This window comes from Rhinatrema bivittatum, chromosome 19, assembly GCF_901001135.1.
Source record: "Rhinatrema bivittatum chromosome 19, aRhiBiv1.1, whole genome shotgun sequence".
Lineage (NCBI taxonomy): Eukaryota > Metazoa > Chordata > Amphibia > Gymnophiona > Rhinatrematidae > Rhinatrema > Rhinatrema bivittatum.
The window spans coordinates 31,217,783-31,241,252 of NC_042633.1; the positions used below are offsets into that span (position 1 = coordinate 31,217,783).

Here is a 23,470-nt window from a genome sequence, read left to right on the forward strand (position 1 = left end):
ATCCCTAGATTAGGGGACCTCAAATTTTTAAGGTGACTTTTTGAATGAACCCTCACACAGCGAGATTGAGATATGACCGTGGATTTCTATGACTTTTCTTCTATCAAAGTAGATTTCGGTAGATGTGGGCGCCTAAGCAGTAATGAGGTTTATTTTATGTTTTATTTTATTTGCTTGTATTAAGATATTTATTATTTTATATTGTTTCTTGTATTAATTATGAATTTTTTTTATTGTAAGCTACTTAGTAATTGATAGGTGGTATATAAATTGTATAAATAAATAAATAGAATGAACAGAGTTAAACTTAGAAATTAAGTATATTTTAAATTATGTATGTGATCTTGTACCTATAAACCGCTACAACACTTATTTCAGTATGCAGTATTTTATTTACTTATTTATTTGCTTTTATTATACCAACGTTCATTAGGAAGATCACATTGGTTTACAATGTAATACACAAAAGACAATCTTTAAAAACAAACAATCATTTGCATCACAAATTATAAAACGTTCGGCTAGACATTTACAATAAAAGTTTTAAAAGGTAAGCACTAAAGTCGAAGTAAAAGTAATTTTAAATAAGTAAATAAACTTGGAGCCACAGGTGCTATAGGACCTTCAGGGCTCAGAAAGACGGAGGCCTCCTGTTGAACGGCGCAATCTGCTACTGGTTCCACTGAGCCCAAAGCTTGCCTTGAGAAAGTAAAGGCTTCCAGAACCTGTTGTACAGGTGACGAGGGGGTTACCTGAGGCATAGATGGGAATTACTTCATGCTTCCTTCTTCCCCATTTGATATTCAAAGCCAACAAATTAATGGAGAAAGCCTACAAAAAAAACTGCCAAAGGGACATGGCCTTTTTGGCACGAGGCTTCAGCATGTCGGTGGTGGCACATTGTTGCATACCACAGCTTTACCTCTATCTGGCTCCTGCAGCTGGGGTCAAGAGGTGGCAACTCCCGCAGGTCAGCACCCCTGCTGTGGACTGGGACAATGGAAGGGCTTCCTCCCAGGCTCTCCCCAGCAGAGAAGTTCAAGGATATGCTGGGAGGCCCTCAGATGATAGGGTTTGTGTGTGTGCTCTGTAGGACAGTGGAAAGGATAACATCTATTGGGAAACCTTGATCTCTTCCTTCTTACTTTCTGTCACCTATGCTCTTCACGTGAAGGACACCTCATGCAGTGTGCTGTTGCAGTTGGTTGTCCAAGCAGCACATGAGCCTCTCTTATTTGTATGTGCACCGTAAAGTGGAGCACTGGGAGGTGGGTTTAATGCAGACAGCAGAGTATCACAATGAGATGTGTGCTCATATCAGGCTTTACACACTGGGAAGACTTACTGAACAAAATTCAAAGATTCCACAATAGGAAGTGTGTGTGCATGTATAATAAAGCAATGCATTGACATAATTCTATCTGTAGATTATTCCAGAGGTTCCCAAACCTGTTCTGAGGACCCCCAGCCAGTCGGGTTTTCAGGATATCCACAATGAATATGCATGAGATACAGTTTTCGTGCTATTGGGGGAGGGGAGGGGAGGGCAGTGCATTCAGATTTATCTCATGGCATCATAGCAACAGAGAAAATAAAGATATAGACAGACCAAATTGGTCCATCCAGTGTGTTGTCTTATTTATTTATTTATTTATTCATTCACGATTTTTATATACCGACGTTCATTTCAAAAAGAGATATCACATCGGTTTACAATAAGGTACAATAGGTAATTCACTATCCCCTAAAAGGGCTTACAATCTAAAATTTTTGTACCTGAGGCTAAGAGATTATAAAAATAAAACCATCAGAATCAAAGTTCTTAACAATTAAGCAAAAGGTATAACAAGGAGCATATTAAAGAAATAACACAAAGGGTTGCATGAAGGGGTGCACAAAGGGGAGTGCCCCTTTGTTGCGCCCCTTCGGCATGTGGCGCCTGCTGGCTTGGCGCCTTTCAAACTGCCCGGCTCCATTTGCGATGATGTCAGGGGAGGAGGCGGGTCTCAGAATCTTGTAATTAATGTGCATCATTTTTATGTTTAACAATACTGTTAATTGTTTTATTGTATCTCATTATTATGGAGATTTTGATATGGTGAGTAATCAAATCTGGATAAAAAAAAATAAAAATATAAATAAAAGTTCAGTGTCAATTCCCATTTTAGATCTTGTCATCTTTCTTAGTGGTTCCTGTAAGACCAACACTAAATCACACACAGTTACCAAAACTAATGAAACCATTCTCCAAAATATTGCAGTTTTTCCATGCTCTTTCAAGTTTATGTTTTATAACAACCTTAAAAGTTAGCTGTTCCCATTCAGGTCATACCAGTGCCTTTGGGGGCCAATTGCAGCTAAACCACTGCTTTTTATGGTCTTAAACCACTGCTTTGCACAGTTTATCCAAAATCATTCTTGGAAGCCCAGTGCAATTTTGTCACTGCCGTTTGGATCAGAACCATAACACCATGGAAGTTGCTCCTTACAGTACTAGATGAAGTGGGCGTGTGCTCCTGTGCATAATCTACTGAATTATCCAGACCTAGAGGTGAAAGTTTTTGTAGCTCTCATGTCAAACAAATAGACCATTCCGTTTCTGAACATTTTATTTAGATTTTTTTTTTCATGTTGTTGGTTTTTTTCCCTACTAACTGTTCCTTTGTGTTCATTTCTGGCTGCAGAAGAATCATGTAACATTTTGGAAGAAAAATTAGGAAGAGTAACCCTGCACCGGAGGACAGAATGGTGAAGATCTCCACTGCCACCATGTACTTCCCCTGCGTGCTGAGGTAAGTGGGAATGAAAGACAGCCAGACGCTCACAAAGACCAGCATGCTGAAGGTGATAAACTTGGTCTCATTGAAGCTGTCAGGCAATGTCCTAGCCAGGAAGGCCACAATGAAGCTAATGATGGCCAGGAAGCCCATATATCCCAGCATGCAGTAGAAGAGTATGGTCAACCCATCATTGCACTCAACGATTATCTTCCCACTTTCAGATCTGGTATTGTACTCAGGAAAAGAAGGGTGACTAGAAATCCAATAAGTGCAGATAATTAGCTGGATGAGGGAGCAAAAAATAACAATAAAGTTGGGTATCTTGGACCCAACCCATTTTCTAAGCTGATTGCGAGGGTTGACAGCCTTGAAGGCAATGATCACCGTAACTGTTTTTGCTAATATACAAGACACACTGACAGTAAAAATGAGTCCAAAGGCAGGCTGGCGGATCATGCAAGTGAGCTTCATGGGAAATCCAACAAATGTCAAGGAGCAGAGGAAGCAGAGTGTGAGGCTGCAGAGGAGAAGGTAGCTGAGGCCCCGGTTATTGGCTCTGACAATGGGCGTGTCCTGGAACAGGTAGAAGATGAAGAGGATGAGGATGGTGGTGAAAGACAATATGATAGCAACAGCAGCCAAGGCTGCCCCCAAGGGTTCCTGGTAGGACAGGAACTCAATGCCTTTTGGAAGGCACTTTTCTCTACTTTCATTGGGCCATTGATTTTCTGGACACTTCCAACACTCGGTTGTATCTGAAAGACAGAAATAACCTGTTACAAGCCCAAATTATAGACAGAATCTGTGCCCTTGGAGATTCTGTGTACACCCATACATTTTCAAAGATGATTTAGGGGTATGAATCTGCTTTAATAATTCTGGATAATGTCTGTGGTTATAAAGTACCTATGTGCACTGTTTGACAATTACCATCGCCATGTCTCATATGAATTGTAAATATCATGCTTGGAAGCCACATAAATATTATGCAGCCTTGAAATTAAGACTTCAATGCAATAAACAGGAAACATCACCTAATGACTCTGGATTTTTTTCACTAATCAAATCAAATTTATTAAGATGCTTTTTATTAAAAAAAAAAAAACATAAAAATTATCCCGAGATTCTAGTTTATGAAATACCAAGATCACAAGATTCTTTCCATCACATCAGTGTATTTCTTAAGTTCGATCAATAAATGAATCCCAGCTGCAGAGATGCCCTATTACACAATAATAGACTATAGAAACTGAGTTGTAGAAACTTGATTCAAATTAATAAAAGAGAAAATTGAGAATTAAATGCCCAGTGTTGCCTCTTTCAGCATTTCAGTAGCTGGCTGTCCTGACTGTGGGAATCACCTGTTCAGGAACAGAGAGAAATGGGATTTGATGGGCACTAAGGGTCACCAACAAGCTACATATCATTGGAGATAAGCTAAAATTATTCTGTTCCTGCCTTTTTGCAACTATGAACTTTCCTTTTTTTTCCTTTCTTAAAGAAATTGGGACTGCAACTCCTAGCATGTAATAGGTGTAAAATGAGGACTCGCGCATGGGCAAACCTAGCAATTAAGGAACGTAATTTTATTATTTATTTAAAAAATGTATAGGCCGCATGATTCCAAGTTCTAAGAGGCTTCTAATAAAACATTCATAATAAAAATTGAACCGCAATGACAATACAATACAAATGTTAGCCAGCAAACGTCTCAAGTGAATGAATCAGTCAAACTCATTCATGATATGTCTGGGATGTACTGCATGATAATCTTGATATCTCACATAAGGATAAAAGTACTTCACCTGTTTCGTTGGCTATTTCTCCAGTGGAGCAAAGCACACAGTCAAAACAGCAAGTAGGCTGTCCCATTCTGGCAGATTTCCTGTACCCAACAGGACAGCTCTCACTGCAGACAGAACGAGGCATCTGTGAAATATAAAAGGATTAGAACTTTATCATGGATATTAACTACTGTCAGGGCCAACTTTTGAGGTTGCACAAGGTGCCATCCACTAGGTGGCGATATTACATACTGCCAAAGCAGCTACAAAATGGCTGCCTTTCTCTTTCCTGATGCTACTCACAGAGCAGAAGGTTTGCTGCAGTCTCAGGGTCAGAGCAATTGCTGGTCTGCTGGACCTAAGAGCAGGTACTGCCAGCTTCCTCATGACCCATAGGAAGAAGAAGAGTTTTCTCTCCTGCCACTTTTGCTCCTTATCCCTAAATAGCCCATCCTGCATGGCTGAAGATAAGGGTGAGGGAAGGGAGTGAGGAAGGTGAGGGAAGGGAGTGAGACAGTTGGGAGGTGGAGTGTGGAAGGTGAAGGGTCGGAAGGTGATGGGAGACAAATGGAAATATAACAGAAAAGGTAAGATGGAAAGTAATGAATGGAAGATGAGGTTGGAAGGTGAGGGAGGGGATAGGATGGATGGTGAGACGAGTTGGAAGGTGAGGGAGGGGGAGGATGGAAGAAGTTGGGAAAGGATTGTGTAAATTGAGTGGGGATGGAAGGTGAGAGAGGAGAGAGAGGTGGTAGCTCCTGATTCCTCTATCTGCTTCATCAAATTTTACAGGGTTTATTTCACCTCTGGTCTGGGCCATGACTGACCTTTCATGTTCTCAAAGCTGTGAGCGAATCATTATCAGCAACAATTTAAGTAAATAGTTGTCAGTCCAAGATAGAGGGGATGTCATCATATCATTTACTAATATTCCCTATTAATCTCATCAGAATAAAAAATAACTGAAGGTGTTTCCAGCTAATTGGGTGCAGCTTACCACTTGCTGAGAAAGACCTAATATAGATGTAGCAGCAATAAAATCAGTTAATGCATCAGTCCGATGTATATCTTCATGAATGCTAAAATCTACCAATACAAAATAATTATAAAATTCAAGTTTCAAATGCACAGGCAAATCAGATACGTGAAACAGGGAAAAACCAACCTCCCCTGGAGCAAGTTAAATTACAACCAAACTTGGCTTTGATTCACAGGCTTTAACTACAAGCCCTAAGACCCTGGGAAAACTTACAGTATCAGGGTAATTTACTCCTACCTCAACCACCCTCCTCTCATGGCTGGAAGGGGTAATTTAACAAGTAAAACATAACAGAATTCAAGCATGCTTGGAACAGATTTAGAGGATTGGTAAAGGAAGCAGGAGCTAGAGACATTGAAGGCCATGTAGTGGCCAAGTGTGAACCAGAAGACTACAGCTCCTCAGAAATGAAGGTGTCGAATCTGGCAAGCTGGTGATGGCAAGGTCATAGGGTCATAGGTGGTGGTAAAACATGATGGATGGGAGGAGGAGCTTCTCTGCTCATCTACCCAGGATGGCAAAGAACCAAAGAGAAAGTCAACACAAAATTGACCTAGAACATGATCGATATTTTACAATGAAACTTCCACAGCTGACGGCTAGGATATACCCTAAGAAGTACAGACTAGAAAAAACTGAGCAGAAAGAATGAGCCAATTGGTCTTTATCTGCCATCATCAACTGCATTAGTTGTCACTCCTCACCTGGTTATTTTGATTCCATAAGATGGCAGTGATATTCAGAATGATTTCATCCCCCGGGGATTCCCTGGCATCATATCTACCCACTTTTATTACTTCATAGGTGTCATCCGGGTGTATCTGGATATTCAAGATGTCAAAGACAGCAGGCACATCCCCATTCTCATCAAAGTAGACTTCCTCTTCGGACTCTGTTGTGAAACGCACAATCTTCAGATAATGGAGGACCTGTGGATTTCAGTGATGAAAGAAATACATTATGCCCTATGGAAAATGCTCTCTTGCCAGATGTCCATTTTCCCTCTATTCTGCCTTCAACTCCCAAGGCATCCAGCTAGAGTTGCCACCTCACCCAAATCAACCCAAACAGATTCATCCATTCATGGTTATGCCACATTGCATACCTGGAGTAGTAATTTTGATTTCTCTGAGATATGCAAGACTATATTTTCAGGGAACAAATATTTGGCTAAATTCTCACTAACTCACCAAAATTACATAAAGGGCTCATAAAAAGAACATGTTCAAATTAACAATAAATTTATCTTAATACAATTTTAATACAAATCAACTTCTGACATAAGTTTTAATATATAAATCAAAATATACTTTACAAAATTTTTCAATTATATAAAATTATCAAAAAAAAACCATTCAAATAAAAAACTATTTTCTTGTATGCAATTGGGCTAAACTATGAGTGAATCAGCTTGTTTAGACTGACCTGGGATAGTTAGAATCATAGAAACATGAGAGCAGAAAAAGGCTAAATGGCTCATCCTAGTCTGCCCATCCGGTCAATTTATCTAGCCTTTATAATTCCCATCACTACCTTAGAGATCCCCTGTATTCATCCCATGCTTTCGTAAATGCAGATTCTGTTTTTGCCTCTACCACCTCCACTGGGAGGCCATTCCATGCATCTACCACCCTCTCTGTATTGAAATATTCCCTACGATTACTCCTGATTTTCCCCCATTTCACCTTCGTCCCATGACCCCTTCTTCTAGAACTTGCTTTCCATTGAAAGAGGCTCACCTCCTGTGTATAGAAACTTTTGAGATACAGTATTTAAATGCCTCTATTATATCTTACCTGGTAACCCTACCTCCATCTCCACTTACTACTTTCAGAGCAGCAAGAATACTGGCCATGGGGATGATGAGGAACGGCAGGACTCTTTGTTCCTATGTTTGCCTAAGAGAGGAGACAGAGAATCCTGGCCCACTCATGTATTCGGCAAGATTCCTTTTAAGCACATGGCGTGAGGCTAACCAAACTTTTAATCAAAACACAACTTCTGTATCTCTAAGTAAGTCAGGACTTGACCACTTTCTAGTTTCAGTTCAAGCTTGCTTGCAGCAATCTAATGCGCTATCTGCCTCCGGCAGCCAATCTTGTGAACCAGAGTGTGTCCTCTGTTGCGTGCCCCGGCCAGCCCTACTCACTCCCGACGCCTGGGTCCCGCTCTGGCCCTTCCTCTTTGGCAGTGGTAGGCAGTCGCCTACGTGCACGTGCTCCTGCCATATTCGCAGGTTCCTCCGGCAGCTCTGCAGCCTCCTCCGATCCCAGTCGGGTCTCCCCACGTGCGCCACCACCACGTAACTCCAGTCAGTATGCCTTAGGTGCACACGTGCGCGCGCCTTCCCTGACTTTAAAGGGGCCACGGTGGGAAACCTTCCCGCGGCCCCAGATGATGACATCTCCGGGCCCTGCTACTTAAGGCAGGCTCCACCATCCGGTCTTTGCCTTGGCAACAGGTCTCCACGCTTCCAGTCGTGTGCTTAGTTGCTACTCCTTCGTGTTCCTGTTCCTCCTCCTGTGCTTGTACCTTTCCAGTACTGCGTTCCTGTTCCAGTTCCCAAGTTCCAGTCTCTTGTTCCTGACCTTTATTTGTTCCTGAATACCCTTTGGACGGATTCCTGACTTTGACCCTCGCTTGTTCCTGACCACATTTTGGACGGATTCTCTGGCTCTGACCCTTGCCTGTACCTGACCTTGTCTTCAGCCGCCTGCCCTGACTCCAGCTTGAACCTGACCTTGCCTCCAGCTGACTACTTGGACTTGGCCTTTCTTAGGCTCTTGCCTATTTACAAACCTGGACTTAATCTGTGCCTGCTTCAGCCTGTCCGGGCTTTTGGATCCAGGCCCTGTCCCGAACTTATCTCCTTCAGACCCTGTGTCTCTGTTGCTTCCTGGCTCCCTGCCTTGAACATCCTTCATGGGATCAACCACGCAGAGGCCCGCCTAAGACCAGCCGGCCCCGGTACCCAAGGGCTCAACCTGCGGGGAACGAGGGTTGGTACTGGCGAAGCTCCAGTCAGCCTCTGTTTCCCATTCTGCTCTGCCTCCTGACGGTGGGGACCTGAGGGGGTTTCCCCACAGGTAGCGCCAACTCCACCTCGGGCTAAGAGTCCACCTCTGCAACATCCTCCTGCATTTCTGGGGAGAAGAGTAGATGGAAGGGGGCAGAGCAGAGACATAATTTGCTCTCTTTCCCAGCATTCTTCTACTTCTTCCTCCTGCCTGTGGCCAGTCATCTGAGTCCTCAATCCCATGGCCTTGATAAGGTGGGAAGGGTTGGAGCTTGTTTCCCAAATGTGATTTTAGTGCTTCCTGCCTCCAAGTATAGGGAGAGGAAGGAGGAAAGTGTGGCCAGTGTGCTAAGAGGATGATGGGAGGAATGTATGCATTGAGATAGATATTGATCAAGGGGGGGGGAAGAGTCAGGAAGGGTAGAGCAATGCTGGAGAAGAGGAGAAAGACAGGAAGATTCTGAAGAAGGAGAGTGGGAGAGGCAGGGGCAGATGCTGGGGAAGGGGTATGAGGCATTATAGGAATGAGGAATGATGTCACAGTGGAGAAGCAGGGGAATGAGAAGAAGAAAAGGAACTGAAGTGTGGCGTGGTGGTATAGGTGAGGGTTCTGCAAGATACAAGAAAAGCTAATGAGAAGTGAGGCAAGAAGAGGTGAAAATGAGAGGAGATTTTTTAAGAGAATAAGGGAGAAAAGAGGAGGAAGGCTTGTTTGGATCCCCAGTGGTGACAGTAGGAGGTCACGGTGTGAGGATAAAAGGGATACAGGGAGTAGAAAGAACACATGATGGAGACATTCCCCTTTCCCTGAACATTCAGTGTAAAAGAAGCTATAGAACCAGGATAGATTCTGGAATAATATCACAGAGAGCATGGGGGATAGTTGTAATGCCCTTCCAGAAGAGGTATGATGAGAAGAACAGTGGCAGATTTAAAAAAAAAGCATGAAATAAATACAGAGATATCCTAGTGACAAGAGAATGGTAATGAAGCACCAGGCAACCTTCACTGAGCGACCATTGCAGCCCAGGGCAGCAGTAACATGGCTGCCCTGGGCTTCCTGGGGAAACCAGCATGGAGAGGCAGGTGCAACCATAAAGGGGACTGGGAAGAAACACATAAAATTACTGCTGAGAAGACCAGCTGGGCCTTTTTGGTCTTTATCTGCCATCATTTACTAGGGGTGTGCAGGAGAAAAACATTTGTATTTGGGAGGTTTTCCCCCCATGAATTTGATTCATGGAATGCCTTTGGAAGCTTTCATGTTGTGAACAAATCAGTAATGTACTGTTCAACCATCTGCTTTAGTGATGGATGCACATATATTTTCTACTCTCTAAAGTTTAAACACTACCAGGATCTTGTTTGCATTCAACATTTTAAAAGTTCAATTATTATTATAAATACCTGCCATGGTTTGATATTATGAATGTTGGTGTCTATTCCAAAAGTGTCTTTCATGGGTCCTTCCAAAATCATGTTGTGCAGAGCATGAGCATAAGCATAGATAGCCAGGTAAGCGTGATAGGAAATGCTTAAGTCGTTCAACTGAAAGATCGCTGGGTCCAGTGCTTTGAGGTCCTCTTCACCCGTGCATGGGATGATGTCTTTTCCAGTCACTGTATCAGTCAAGTTCTGTCCCTTCCATTGACACCCAAATGCCTTTTCCCAGAACAGTTTGGTGAAGGTGTCCCATGGGTGTGCAGAAGGCCAAATGTGGTAGATGAAATTAGTGAAGTGGGGGATGTCACTGGTGGATCCAATGAACGCCAAGCTGCCATTGAGCAGCCTCCAGGACTCCCTGGTGAACATATGAGAGTTGATGGTAAATGCAGATGAGAAGACCCAGACCTTGGCAGCAATGTTCCAGATGGAAAGAAGCTCCAGGATAGGCTTCAGGTGCACTTCAAAGCAAAGACATACAATCACATTCGCTGAGGACTGGTGAATCACCTGTGCTACTTTCAACAGCCTCTCACTGGGGTAGTGATTATCAATCTTCTCCATGAAAGCCACACAGCCACCATTCTCCACCACCCGCAGCCGTAACTTCTGACTGTGCAGGCTGGTAATTTCTGTGTTGGAAAACAAGATCCCCACCCATGTCCAGTTGAAGTGGTGAAGCAGCTGGGTAATAGCTCTGGGCATCAGGGTGCCTGCAGGGAAGGTGCGTAGGAAAGATGGGAACTGGAGCTTATCACTCAGCATTGGATGCTGCGCTGATATGCTGATCTGAAAAGAAAGATTTCCTTCACCTATCTCATATATCCACACCTACTAGTGAGTTGAGCAAGCAATGATGAGAACATTTTAAGGATTTCCATTTCATCTGCAGTCTCTCAGCCTGTCCTGGGTTTTGCCTTCTTAAATCAAGGGACTGTAGTTCCAGTTTTTAGGATAAGAAAGAATATGAAAGTCCATATTCAAAAGCCATTTAGACGGACAACTCAAAAGTTATCTGTCTAAATGACAAATTTCAACTCAAATATAGAAAACTTAAGAGCGAAAAAATAGCATATTGTACAATTACAAGCTCACTCCTTAAGACAGTAAAGATACTTATCAACTGTGGATAAAATCATATTAATAACCTCTTTATAAGATATTTGAATGACCATCATATCATAGCAATGGGACAGCATCATTCAACTTATTGGCTTCTGTCCTTGTATATGTGCTAGCATACATAAAGGGCGGAGTTAAAGGCACACACATTTAGGTTAATCACAGCAGAAGAATGTGCGGCAATCAATTAAACTGGACAATAGCACTATAAATAAAGCATAAACACTTTAATAAGTGCACACACCAATAGTGCACAAAATGTAAATACTAAACGTAAATACGTAGTTATACAAAGCCCCGACACGGCCGTGTTTCGCGTCAGGCTGCGTCAGGGGGATGAATTCCAAAGTTCTATGAAGACAAAATCCATACAGATATTGTACAGTGTGGCAGGCACAATGGTAACATTAGTAAAAATATATATAAAAAGGTTAGAGATATACAAGGCACTGTCAAAAGCAACAAACAAACTAACAACAAAGCAGTCTGAGGCACAGAAACAATCTGATAACATGTAAGTGAAGCCTGTGTGAATGGGGGAGGGGGGAAGGGGGGAAAAGGAAAAGAAGGAGGGGATTGGGGAGGGGGGGAGGAGGAGGAAGGGGGGGAAGGGAAGGGGGACGGGAAAACGGGTTCTCATTCATATGTAATCAATCAAAGGGGGGGGGGAAAGGAAGGGAAGAAAAAGAACGTGTGTGAAATGAATAGATAGTGTGAGATGAAACACTAGCCAAAAAGACTGATATTTGATAACTAACCGCAAGAACCTGGGTAGAGCCAAGTTGGAAATAGCTGTAAATGACAGATAAAGTGAACTGAATAGATAACAACTGGTAAAGGATTGTGTGCACTATTTTAAAAAATTGGAAATAAATGTACATATAAAAAAATAATAAAAAAATAACAGTAAAAATAAAAATAAAAATAAATGAGGGCAGAAAAAGGGGGGTTGGGGGGGTAGTCTAACCCCTAAACAATGGTGAAACTATAAAGAAAAAAAAGAAGAAAGAGAAAAAAAGGAAAAGAAAGAAGAGGAGAAGGGGAAAAGAGGAGAAGGGAAAAAAATATTAAGAAGCTAAGATGAACACGCCAGACCTAATTATCACACATACTTAGAGACCCCAATACTGAGTCACAAACGTTAAGTCAAAACCAAGCTACATGGGAATGAGAAGACAGAGCCGTGTGTGGACTAGAAAAAAGCGGACCACTCAATTTCCTTATTCAAGCCTAGCGGGGCTAGTGAGTTAAGCTCATAGATCCATTTTTGCTCATGTTGAATAAGTAAAAGAGACCAATTGCCACCTCGCGTGGGTCTAGGAATGTGTTCTAAAACAAAGAATCGGAGGTCAGAAATAGAGTGGTTAGCAGTCTGCCAGTGAGAAACTAAAGGAGCCTCCAAACGGCCTGATCTTAGGCAAGAGCGATGTTCAATAATCCGGGTGCGAAGAGGTTGAGTGGTTTTACCCACATAAATTTTCAAGCAAGGACATAATATGGCGTATACCACGCCACTGGAAGCACACGTAGTGTGAGGATGAAAGTGGTACTGTTTAAGGGAACAAGGATGTTGGAAGGTATGAATCGTCATAGAATGAGTGCACACAGAACAGTGAGAACACGGCCTATGGCCTTTTTCTTCATCACTAACATCAGAGGAAGGTAGTTTAAGTTCAGAAGCGGTGAGACTATCTCGCAAATTGCGACCTCGGGTTAAAGCAAACCGCGGCAAATCCTGAAAAATTACATGGGGAGAAAGCAGATGCCAATGAGATTTGATAATACTGATGACTTCATGAGTGTAAACAGAGAAAGGTAGGACACAAGTGAGTTGAGATGAAGACTCAATATGACGTGGAGAAAAGAGTAAATCCCGTTTTATAATCTTTCTGGGATACCCCCGTTCCAAAAAGCGTGACGTCATAATTTGAGCTTGATGAATATATTCTTGGCGAGAGAAACATAGTCTCCGAAGACGTAAAAACTGACCCACAGGAATGTTATCTCTGAGGGGACGTGGATGATGGCTCAAGTACTGTAATAAAGTATTCCGGTCACATGTCCTTTTTCTTCCCTTCCTTTCCCCCCCCCCTTTGATTGATTACATATGAATGAGAACCCGTTCGGGGATCCCCTGCTCCTCGGCAACCTGTCAATCTTGATCACAAGACGATCTTCCCGCGCATGTTCTTTTTAGAGCCAGCCTTTTTACACACTCAATTCTTCAGCGTATCCCTCTGGGACATCGCGATTACACTATTGACAACCTCCTCAAGTACATTTGGTAAGTTCACCCTTTCCTTGCCTTGCTGTAATATCTTCTTTACAAGCTGATTTTCCCTCGGGTTTATTTTCGAGCTCTCTATGATGTCGGGCACAAGCACCGTGTGAGAAGCTGGTCTCCAACCCGCGCTTTTGCCTGGTAGAATTACATGGTAATTCACTTTTACAATATTCCGTGCTTTTTCATTACTCAGCTCTGCTGGGATAATTACTGCTGTATTCATCTTCACTTTGCGTTGCAGTGGTTGAGACCTTCGGGTCCATTCTTTGAAGTTTCCACAACCTGTCGCGATGTCCCCGGTGGACTCAATTTACTTTTCAGACGCTTGTCACCGATAAAACATTTTGGGACTCCATGTATGAAGGTAATTCTGCTGCCTGTGCAATCTCATCAGATATTGGAAGCTTTGGCAACACTCTGAAACTTTAATGCTTCTGTGCCTGTTCTTTATTTTAGTGTCTGACATTTAGCGATCCTCGCTGCAAACAGAGCTTCACCCTTATCTCTTTGAAGGTGCTATACAGAAATGTTGCGCTTGTTCTAACACTCTTCTTGATCTGTCTTTGTTACTTTCTTTCCTTTGGTCCTTCTTGTCCTTGCTTCTCCCTTATTTTCATCCTGCCTCTCTTCCCCCTTCCTTCTCCTCCCCCCTCCCCCCTCCAATCCCCTCCTTCTTTTCCTTTTCCCCCCTTCCCCCCCTCCCCCATTCACACAGGGTTCACTTACATGTTATCAGATTGTTTCTGTGCCTCAGACTGCTTTGTTGTTAGTTTGTTTGTTGCTTTTGACAGTGCCTTGTATATCTCTAACCTTTTTATATATATTTTTACTAATGTTACCATTGTGCCTGCCACACTGTACAATATCTGTATGGATTTTGTCTTCATAGACCTTTGGAATTCATCCCCCTGACGCAGCCTGACGCGAAACATGGCCGTGTCGGGGCTTTGTATAACTACGTATTTACGTTTAGTATTTACATTTTGTGCACTATTGGTGTGTGCACTTATTAAATTGTTTATGCTTCATTTATAGTGCTGTTGTCCAGTTTAATTGATTGCCGCACATTCTTCTGCTTGTATATGTGCTTACAGCATTTTAATCATTGTATGCATTATAAAATTTTGCTCGAGTTAGCCCTGCTGAAGATTGGACACTTTTGAAAGTCTAATACTAAATGACAAATTTGTTATAGTCAGTCACTCATCTGGCTAAATTACAGCTGGATAAATTAGGGGTATTCCTGAGGTATAAATAGGAGCAGTTGGGTTAGCTGGATAAATTATCTAGCTAACTCCGATATTCAGTTAACCAGATAACTTAGCTGGCTAACTCTGGTTGGCCTGTAGGCCTGTCCTAAAGTTAGCCGGATAAATTTACCCTGGCTAACTTGAAGATAGCCAGATATATTCAGTGATGCAGCTGCACTATTGAATGTATGGGCTATGTTAGCCGGATAAGTTTATCTGCCTAACTAGCTGAGCCGGACAGCGGCTGAATATCTCCACCTAACAAAGTCCAAGAATGCAATGAGGGAATATCTAGGACTGGGCAGAGAAAATGGAATCAACTGGTAACTCAATGGCTCTTTGACAGAAACATAGTCAGAGAAATCTCATACCTGTGGCATCCTGTAAACCCCAAGTACCCTGGCCATGACCTCAGACACTGAAGAGTAGAGCTCCCCGATAAATCCTGCCAGAGTCAGGTGAGCCTCACACTTATAATTCGGGAGTGTTCGGTTCCCACCAGACAGCAGCAGGAGAGTGTCTTGGAGAGCGACTACCTCTGATAAACAAGAGTCCATCAACTGGAAGCCCAGGGTGTGGTTTGGCAGCAGTCGTTGGTTCTGGTTAATTTCTTCTATAGCAAACATGATGGCCAATATGTCACGGTAAAACCGGATCTGAAATCTGGTGGGAAGAAACCAACCTTCTGTCATCATATTCTTTTGCCTTTTATTTTAACCTTTATCCTGCCTTATCCAGAAATTGGTTCACAATTTAAAATAACTCATATCATCAAACTATGAGAATCTGTGGGCAGTTCTTACCTCCTACCAGCAGGGGCCCTCAGTAGGCTGTATATGCATGCTTTCTACTCCAAACATTTTGGCTTGGAAGTACTGTTGGCGACCTTGATTTTCTGGCACTGCCACAGTTAAAAGCCTGCCTTGTATCATTCAACCTGCCTCAGCTTGGGTCAAAATTTAGTCCTAATTTTGGCCCTCATTTGACTATTTTTCTAGTCTTGTGTAGCCCTAATATGTGGCCTTCTCCTTCTCTGTTTGGCCTTAATTGTGGCCTTCTTATCCTGGGTGTCTGGTCCTATTTGTTTACTTGTTTGTAGCCTTAATCTGTGGCCTTCTGTCTTGTTCTTGTTTTGTCTGTTTTTCCCAATCTCTGTCTGTTTTATTGTGAATCTTTTTGTTTTCCACTTTTGCATCCTTTCTGCCTTATGGGTGCCCTTTAGTTCCAGACTTTGGTATGGGTCTCCTGCCGGCCACCAGCAGCAGAGGGCTCAACCCAAGGGGAACGTGGCCGGTTCAGACAGAAGATCCTGACTCTTGTTCTGTGCAAGCCATTCTTGCCTGATTCCAGTCCCACTCTGGTCCCAGAGGTTAAAACACCAGCAGTACACTGTGACACAAGAAAATACACTTCAGAAAACTAAAATAAAAGCCAGCAAACATCCTCCGTTGAATAAAACATAACAAAACAAAAAAACACTAAAAACATAAAACAAAAACTTTCCAAACTGTTAATGTACATACATAAAACATTATACTTAAAATGTACCCAGGATAATACATAGGAATTAAAGACAAAATTCTTTAAAAGCTGCAGAAAACAGCCAAATTTAGAATACACTGTGACTATAGAATTCTTCCTCCTTTCTAATAGCCATAAAAACATTGTATAGAAACCAACCTGGGCCAGATATTTCATTGGCATGTGGTTTTATGTAGAGGTTTCACATGTGCATAGATAAGAACATAAACAAAGCAAAGGATACAATATTAGCTCGAGATGTGGCTGGCCCAAATATATTCGTTTCTTTGTGTTTCTTCCATTTTTGGGTCGTTTTTGGTCCCACATTTCATTTTGAGGGGATTTGCTTTTGTTTACATTCATGTTTATTCCATTCAGAAAATAGTGTACTCTATTTGCAAATATTACATACGATTCTCTGAAAGGAATAAAACCAATGGCTTTTCTCGGCCATTTTTTAGTCATTTTGGACTTAATGAAAGGAAGCCAAATGGCCATTGGACTGCCATTCATTATTAACCCATTATGTCCTAGGCAATCACCACCCTCTCCGTGAAGAAATATTTCCTGATGTTGGTTCTGAGTCTTCCTCCCTGGAGTTTCATTTCATGACCCCTAGTTCTTCTGATTTTTTTTCCAATAGAAAAGGTTCAAAGTTCGTACATCATTAAAATCTTTTAGGTATCTGAAGATCTGTATCCTATCTCTCCTGCGCGTCCTCTTTTCCAGGGTATACATATTTAGATCCTTCAGCCTCTCCTCATAAGTCTTCCGATCCTGACCTTCTCTGGACCGCCTCCATCCTGTCTCACTCTCTATATGTTATATTACTTGAAAGAAATTCTAAACTACGCTCAATGACTTATCTAAGAACATAAGAACATAAGAAAATGCCATACTGGGTCAGACCAAGGGTCCATCAAGCCCAGCATCCTGTTTCCAACAGTGGCCAATCCAGGCCATAAGAACCTGGCAAGTACCCAAAAAACTAAGTCTATTCCATGTAACCATTGCTAATGGCAGTGGCTATTCTCTAAGTGAACTTAATAGCAGGTAATGGACTTCGCCTCCAAGAACTTATCCAATCCTTTTTTAAACACAGCTATACTAACTGCACGAACCACATTCTCTGGCAACAAATTCCAGAGTTTAATTGTGCGTTGAGTAAAAAAGAACTTTCTCCGATTAGTTTTAAATGTGCCCCATGCTAACTTCATGGAGTGTCCCCTAGTCTTTCTACTATCCGAAAGAGTAAATAACCGATTCACATCTACCCGTTCTAGACCTCTCATGATTTTAAACACCTCTATCATATCCCCCCTCAGTCGTCTCTTCTCCAAGCTGAAAAGTCCTAACCTCTTTAGTCTTTCCTCATAGGGGAGTTGTTCCATTCCCCTTATCATTTTGGTAGCCCCTTCTCTGTACCTTCTCCATCGCAATTATATCTTTTTTGAGATGCGGCGACCAGAATTGTACACAGTATTCAAGGTGCGGTCTCACCATGGAGCGATACAGAGGCATTATGACATTTTCCGTTTTATTCACCATTCCCTTTCTAATAATTCCCAACATTCTGTTTGCTTTTTTGACTGCCGCAGCACACTGAACCGACGATTTCAATGTGTTATCCACTATGACACCTAGATCTCTTTCTTGGGTTGTAGCACCCAATATGGAACCCAACATCGTGTAATTATAGCATGGGTTATTTTTCCCTATATGCATCACCTTGCACTTATCCACATTAAATTTCATCTGCCATTTGGATGCCCAATTTTCCAGTCTCACAAGGTCTTCCTGCAATTTATCACAATCTGCTTGTGATTTAACTACTCTGAACAATTTTGGTCATCTGCAAATTTGATTATCTCACTCGTCGTATTTCTTTCCAGATCATTTATAAATATATTGAACAGTAAGGGTCCCAATACAGATCCCTGAGGCACTCCACTGTCCACTCCCTTCCACTGAGAAAATTGCCCATTTAATCCTACTCTCTGTTTCCTGTCTTTTAGCCAGTTTGCAATCCACGAAAGGACATCGCCACCTATCCCATGACTTTTTACTTTTCCTAGAAGCCCCTCATGAGGAACTTTGTCAAACGCCTTCTGAAAATCCAAGTATACTATATCTACTGGTTCTGCAAGTATACTATATCTACTATATCTACCGGTTCTGCAAGTTGTTGCCATGTCTGGTGACATAAACACAACCAAACTAAAAGTCATCTGAACATATTCATACTAATATGCTGCTTGGCTCTGTGACCTGGTACCCAGTTTATTATCAACTAAATGCAAGGTCTCTTTCCTGGTTAGCAATCAAACCAAAACCATACATTTAACCCACTTGGGGTTGTCTTACCCCTCACAGTGTGCTGGCTTAGGGGTCTCTCTGAAGTCACGGGTTGGGTAAACCACCCTAGTGTGAGCCAAAGCAATCACTCCAAGGACAAAGTCTCCATCCATGGTGAACGGGGTCATCTTCTGGAGCTCCAGCTTGCATCCTGGCACTGAGGCTTTTCCCATGTTAATAGCAAGTAGCAGAAGATTCAGCCAATCAGAAGGTCTCATTTCCTTGCCCTCATTCACAAAGCCCCTGGTTTCATTACGGGAAGCACAGAAAATATGCACATAAGGGGAAGGGAGCAAATTAAACAAACTGACACATAAGCAGAGAGAAATCAACGTGAGGTCTAAAGAGAAGAAGGAAAAGGCTAAAAAAAAAAAAGATGAAAACTATAAAGTGAAGTGACAATGAAATAGTTACAGAAAGATCCACCACAGACATCAAGGTCTAGAGAAAAAAGATCAAGGAAAGGAGAGGATTCTAAAAACATTCTCACCTGCAGCTAACTGTAACGTGTCTGTGTTTAGAGTCAATGGGTTTGGTTTATATCTTCTCTGTCCGGGGGTTGTTTCACTGACCCTGCAGTGGCGCAGCTACAATTATTCAACGTGGTACTCAGGTGCATCCCTACCCTCATTACATGATGAGTAGGTGCCTGACCTTGATAATCACAGCCTGACGTGTCCTCTGGGACCTATGGGAGGAAGCACACAAATGTGTTCTAATTTCAGGTTCTTTCTTATTTTCTTGTCATTTTTGAATTAGGAAGATTAACTCTTCGTATTTAACAAGGAAGAAGCCCACCACTGATATATGGAAAGAGTTCAGTGAGATATTTGGAGATATCAAGTATCCAAAGCATTAGGGCTTAATTTTCAAAGCAAGTTGCATAGATTAAACCGTGTTTTATGCATGTCAGTGGCATTTTGAAAATCAGCCGGGGGAACACAAAAGCACAAGCATGTCCACATTTCATGAATACCTTTGTGCGCACTGGGATGGGAACTTTCAAACTGGCGCATGAGCACGCCTTGGCATGTGTGTGTTGGCGTGTGCCCAGATTCAAGGCCTTTTTATAATTTGTGCATAAATATGCGTGGGCATTATAAAATAGCCTGGCTGGGTGCACATGTGCATGCAAATCACCAGGCACGCAAATCCCAATTCTACTGCGTAAGTCAGGGTATTTTATAACGGGTGCACTTCCACGCCATTGCCAGTTTCACCAGTTCGTCCACCAGTTCACCCAGTTAAGAGCTAGGGCCTCCAAACCCCCAAGTTTTGATAGTCTGCACGCCCCCCAGTTACCCCAGTCCCTTTACACCCAGCAGAAATAGCTAATTTCTTTTCATTTTTAAGTTACAGCTCCTCTATAGCAGAAGTAAAGTTACACGGCAGTGGACCTGGACGTGCGCGGAGTCACATAAGTATTTACGAGCAGATCTCTTGGCCACACCCTGTCCAAGCCACACCCACGCCACGCCCCTTTTTGAAATCAAGTAAGATGTGTGCAGAACGGGAGATACGCAGGCATCTGGGCGCCTTTAAAAATTCGGTGGGCGCACGTGAGCCCAAATTGTGCCCACATCTCCCGGTTTTGGCGCGCACTGGGCTTTTAAAATTCATCTTTAAAGAGGGGCAATCCAGGTGGTGGAGGCAGAGTTGTGAGTTAAGCACATGCTTTTTGATTTTAAAGAGTAAGCACATAAGAACATAAGAAATTGCCCTGCTGGGTCAGACCAAGGGTCCATCAAGCCCAGCGTCCTGTTTCCAACAGAGGCCAAACCAGGCCACAAGAACTTGGCAATTACCCAAACACTAAGAAGATCCCATGCTACTGATGCAATTAATAGCAGTGGCTATTCCCTAAGTAAACTTGATTAATAGCCGTTAATGGACTTCTCCTCCAAGAACTTATCCAAACCTTTTTTGAACCCAGCTACACTAACTGCACTAACCACATCCTCTGGCAACAAATTCCAGAGCTTTATTGTGTGTTGAGTGAAAAAGAATTTTCTCCAATTAGTCTTAAATGTGCTACTTGCTAACTTCATGGAATGCCCCCTAGTCCTTCTAGTGTAAATAACCGATTCACATCTACTCGTTCTAGACCTCTCATGATCTTAAAGACCTCTATCATATCCCCCCTCAGCCGTCTCTTCTCCAAGTTGAACAGCCCTAACCTCTTCAGCCTTTCCTCATAGGGAAGCTGTTCCATCCCCTTTATCATTTTGGTAGCCCCGCTCTGTACCTTCTCCATTGCAATTATATCTTTTTTGAGATGCGGAGACCAGAATTGTACACAGTATTCAAGGTGCGGTCTCACCATGGAGCGATACAGAGGCAATATGACATTTTCCGTTTTATTAACCATTCCATTTGGGGGAACGGAGGAAGGCTGTGCGGCTCGGTGCGTGCAAGTTGCACAATAGTGCACCCCTTGCGCGCGCTGACCCTGGATTTTATAAAATGTGCGCGGCAGCGCACGCATGTTATAAAATCGGGTGTAGATTTGTTCGCGCCGGGTTGCACGAACAAATCTACGCCCACGCGCACCTTTTAAAATTTGGCCCATAATGAACAACTCAATGTTTAACTAATACCTAGAGCAAATCTAAATAACTATGGGGAATGTACAGTTTGTTATATGGCCGCTGAGGTCTTTGAGGTTCTTTGAGGTGATGTGGCTGCGATTCAACATGGTTAATGTTTGAGTCTGGAAAAACGTGTGACACAGGAGGGGAAACTATTCGCCTTTCTCATAAGGAAGGAGAGATGATATTTTTGTTGTACATCACTTTGGGTGTTTCTTAACAGTAGGACAATTAATGAATGTTTGAAATAAATAAATAAACAGGATATCCCAGAAGGTGCATTCTGCAACACTTGCAATAGCTGGGCCACCCGCGAGGCTGATGTAGAAAATGGAGAAGAAAGCACGGCTCCAGTCCAGTTTAACTGATCCAATGATGTTAGCCAAGTCAATCTATGTCTTCTTCATAGTGCATACTGGCATCACATTACCCAGGAGAACAGTGAGGGTGAAATCTTTAGTGTACAAGATTCCCAATAGGAGATTTTTCAGATTTTCTAGTTTCTTAGTCACAAACTAATGACATCGAATCATGAATTCAGGTAAAGAACACATATCTGTTGTTAACATTTTCAGCATGAATCCCAGTGGAAGGGAAGGTTAACATAAACTTCCAGGTTTTATGATGAAAGCTTTTTGACTTACATCATACATGCAAACTATGAAGTGAAGTATGGGCTTCTCCCTCCTTAGCGAGAGAGGGATACATTTCCTGACCATTAATGTAATATTGTATTTACTGATGTAGTTATGTTATAGGAATGTGTCCTATATATTTGATGTATTGTCTTTTATTGAAGTTATGTATTATTATTATTATTTACTTGATTATTGTATTATTTTCTTTGTTGTAAACCATTTTAGGTCAAAATTTCTTTTTTTCAGGAGGTTGGTATTAAGTAGGAGATCAATATCCAAAAGCCATTAAATAGAAGCTTATCCATTTAACATGCAAGGTTTGAGCTATTCAGCACCTTCTCTGGCCAGATTTTAGTAGGATAAGTTATTATCTGGCTAAAATCTAGCCGGACGGGAAACGGTATCCAGTTAGTGCAACCGGTTTTTAACTCTAACCGTCTAATTAGCTGGATAACTTTTAAACATGCTTCAGAGGAGACCCCAAGTTCTCTGGCCTTGTGTGGCTGAATAACTTTCTCTTTATCTCCCCCACCCCACATTCCCTCCTGGGGGTCCACTGCTGGTCCTCTCCTTCCACCAGCCTCTTCCTCGGATTCTAAGGTATGGATGCCGCCAAGCTGCCTACCCTACCCTGCTGCAGTCTAAATCTGCTCCCTGATGCTCCCCTTGCCCACCAGACCCTCCCCAAACACTAAAAATCCCTGCCAAGAGCGGTGTCTGAACTTACCTGGCACGGTCCAGCACCACTTATGATAGTTACAAAACCAGATTCTTGAAACTGGTCCCTCAATGACTTGGGATGCTGTAGTATTGTGGTGCCCCTTACCTTATATAGTATATATTCTATTACACTGGATGTGGTTTTTTAAAGAACTTGTTTTTGTATTGACCTTTGTATAAAATGAATAAATATATTTGATACTTATACAACATTTCTGTTTAATATAACATAAACATTGTGTTCAACATCACATAGCTGGTCCTCTGTTTAGTGAATTAATATACAATTTTATGAGGGTGCAAGCCTAGGTGTGCATCCATGCCACTGCCAGTTTCACCAGTTCCTCCACCAGTTTACCCAGTTAAGATTTAAGTCCTCCAGTCCCCCCCTGGTTTGATAGCCTGCACTCCCCTTCACTTACCCCAGCAGAAATGGCTGATTTATTTTATGTTTTAAGTCGCACATCCTCCATAGCAGAAATAACGTTATACAGCGGTGGATTTCGGCACGCGGCGGGACGTGTAAGTCTTTATGCACACATCTCTTGGCCCCACCCCAAAATGCCCATGCCCAGTCAGACCACGCCCCCTTTTTTTAAAATCAAAGTGAGATGTGTGCTCTGTGGGAGATATGCGTGTATCTGCGTGGCTTTTAGAATCCGGGGGGAGGGACAGACTTGACCCCCCCCATCACACACTTTCCTGCTCTCTCTCTCACTGCCCTCCCATACACTTGCTCTTTCCTTTCACTGCGCCACACACCCATTGCTGGGTTGGCACCCCAGTTGCAGCAACAACAATAGGACCAGTTGAATTTCCTAGCTGGCTTCCTCCAAGGTTTGGCCCCCCAGCAAGCCCAGCAGGAGCCTCCTTAACCTGCTTCACGGCCTTGCAGTTCACACGGATGCCACACGCAGGCCCCACTACCAA

At 42.5% G+C, this 23,470-nt stretch overlaps 1 protein-coding gene across 1 annotated transcript; it reads right to left on the reverse strand.

The window, feature by feature from the left end:
- Window positions 1–2,612: 2,612 nt before the first annotated feature.
- Window positions 2,613–18,767, reverse strand: LOC115080356 (extracellular calcium-sensing receptor-like). The gene is made up of 6 exons (XM_029584500.1): window positions 18,604–18,767; window positions 15,090–15,381; window positions 10,027–10,851; window positions 6,308–6,532; window positions 4,586–4,709; window positions 2,613–3,535 (listed from the first exon to the last, which is right to left on the reverse strand). The coding sequence occupies exons 1-6, from the start codon at window positions 18,765–18,767 to the stop codon at window positions 2,613–2,615; spliced, it is 2,553 nt and encodes an 850-aa protein (XP_029440360.1).
- Between the last annotated feature and the right edge of the window lie 4,703 nt (window positions 18,768–23,470).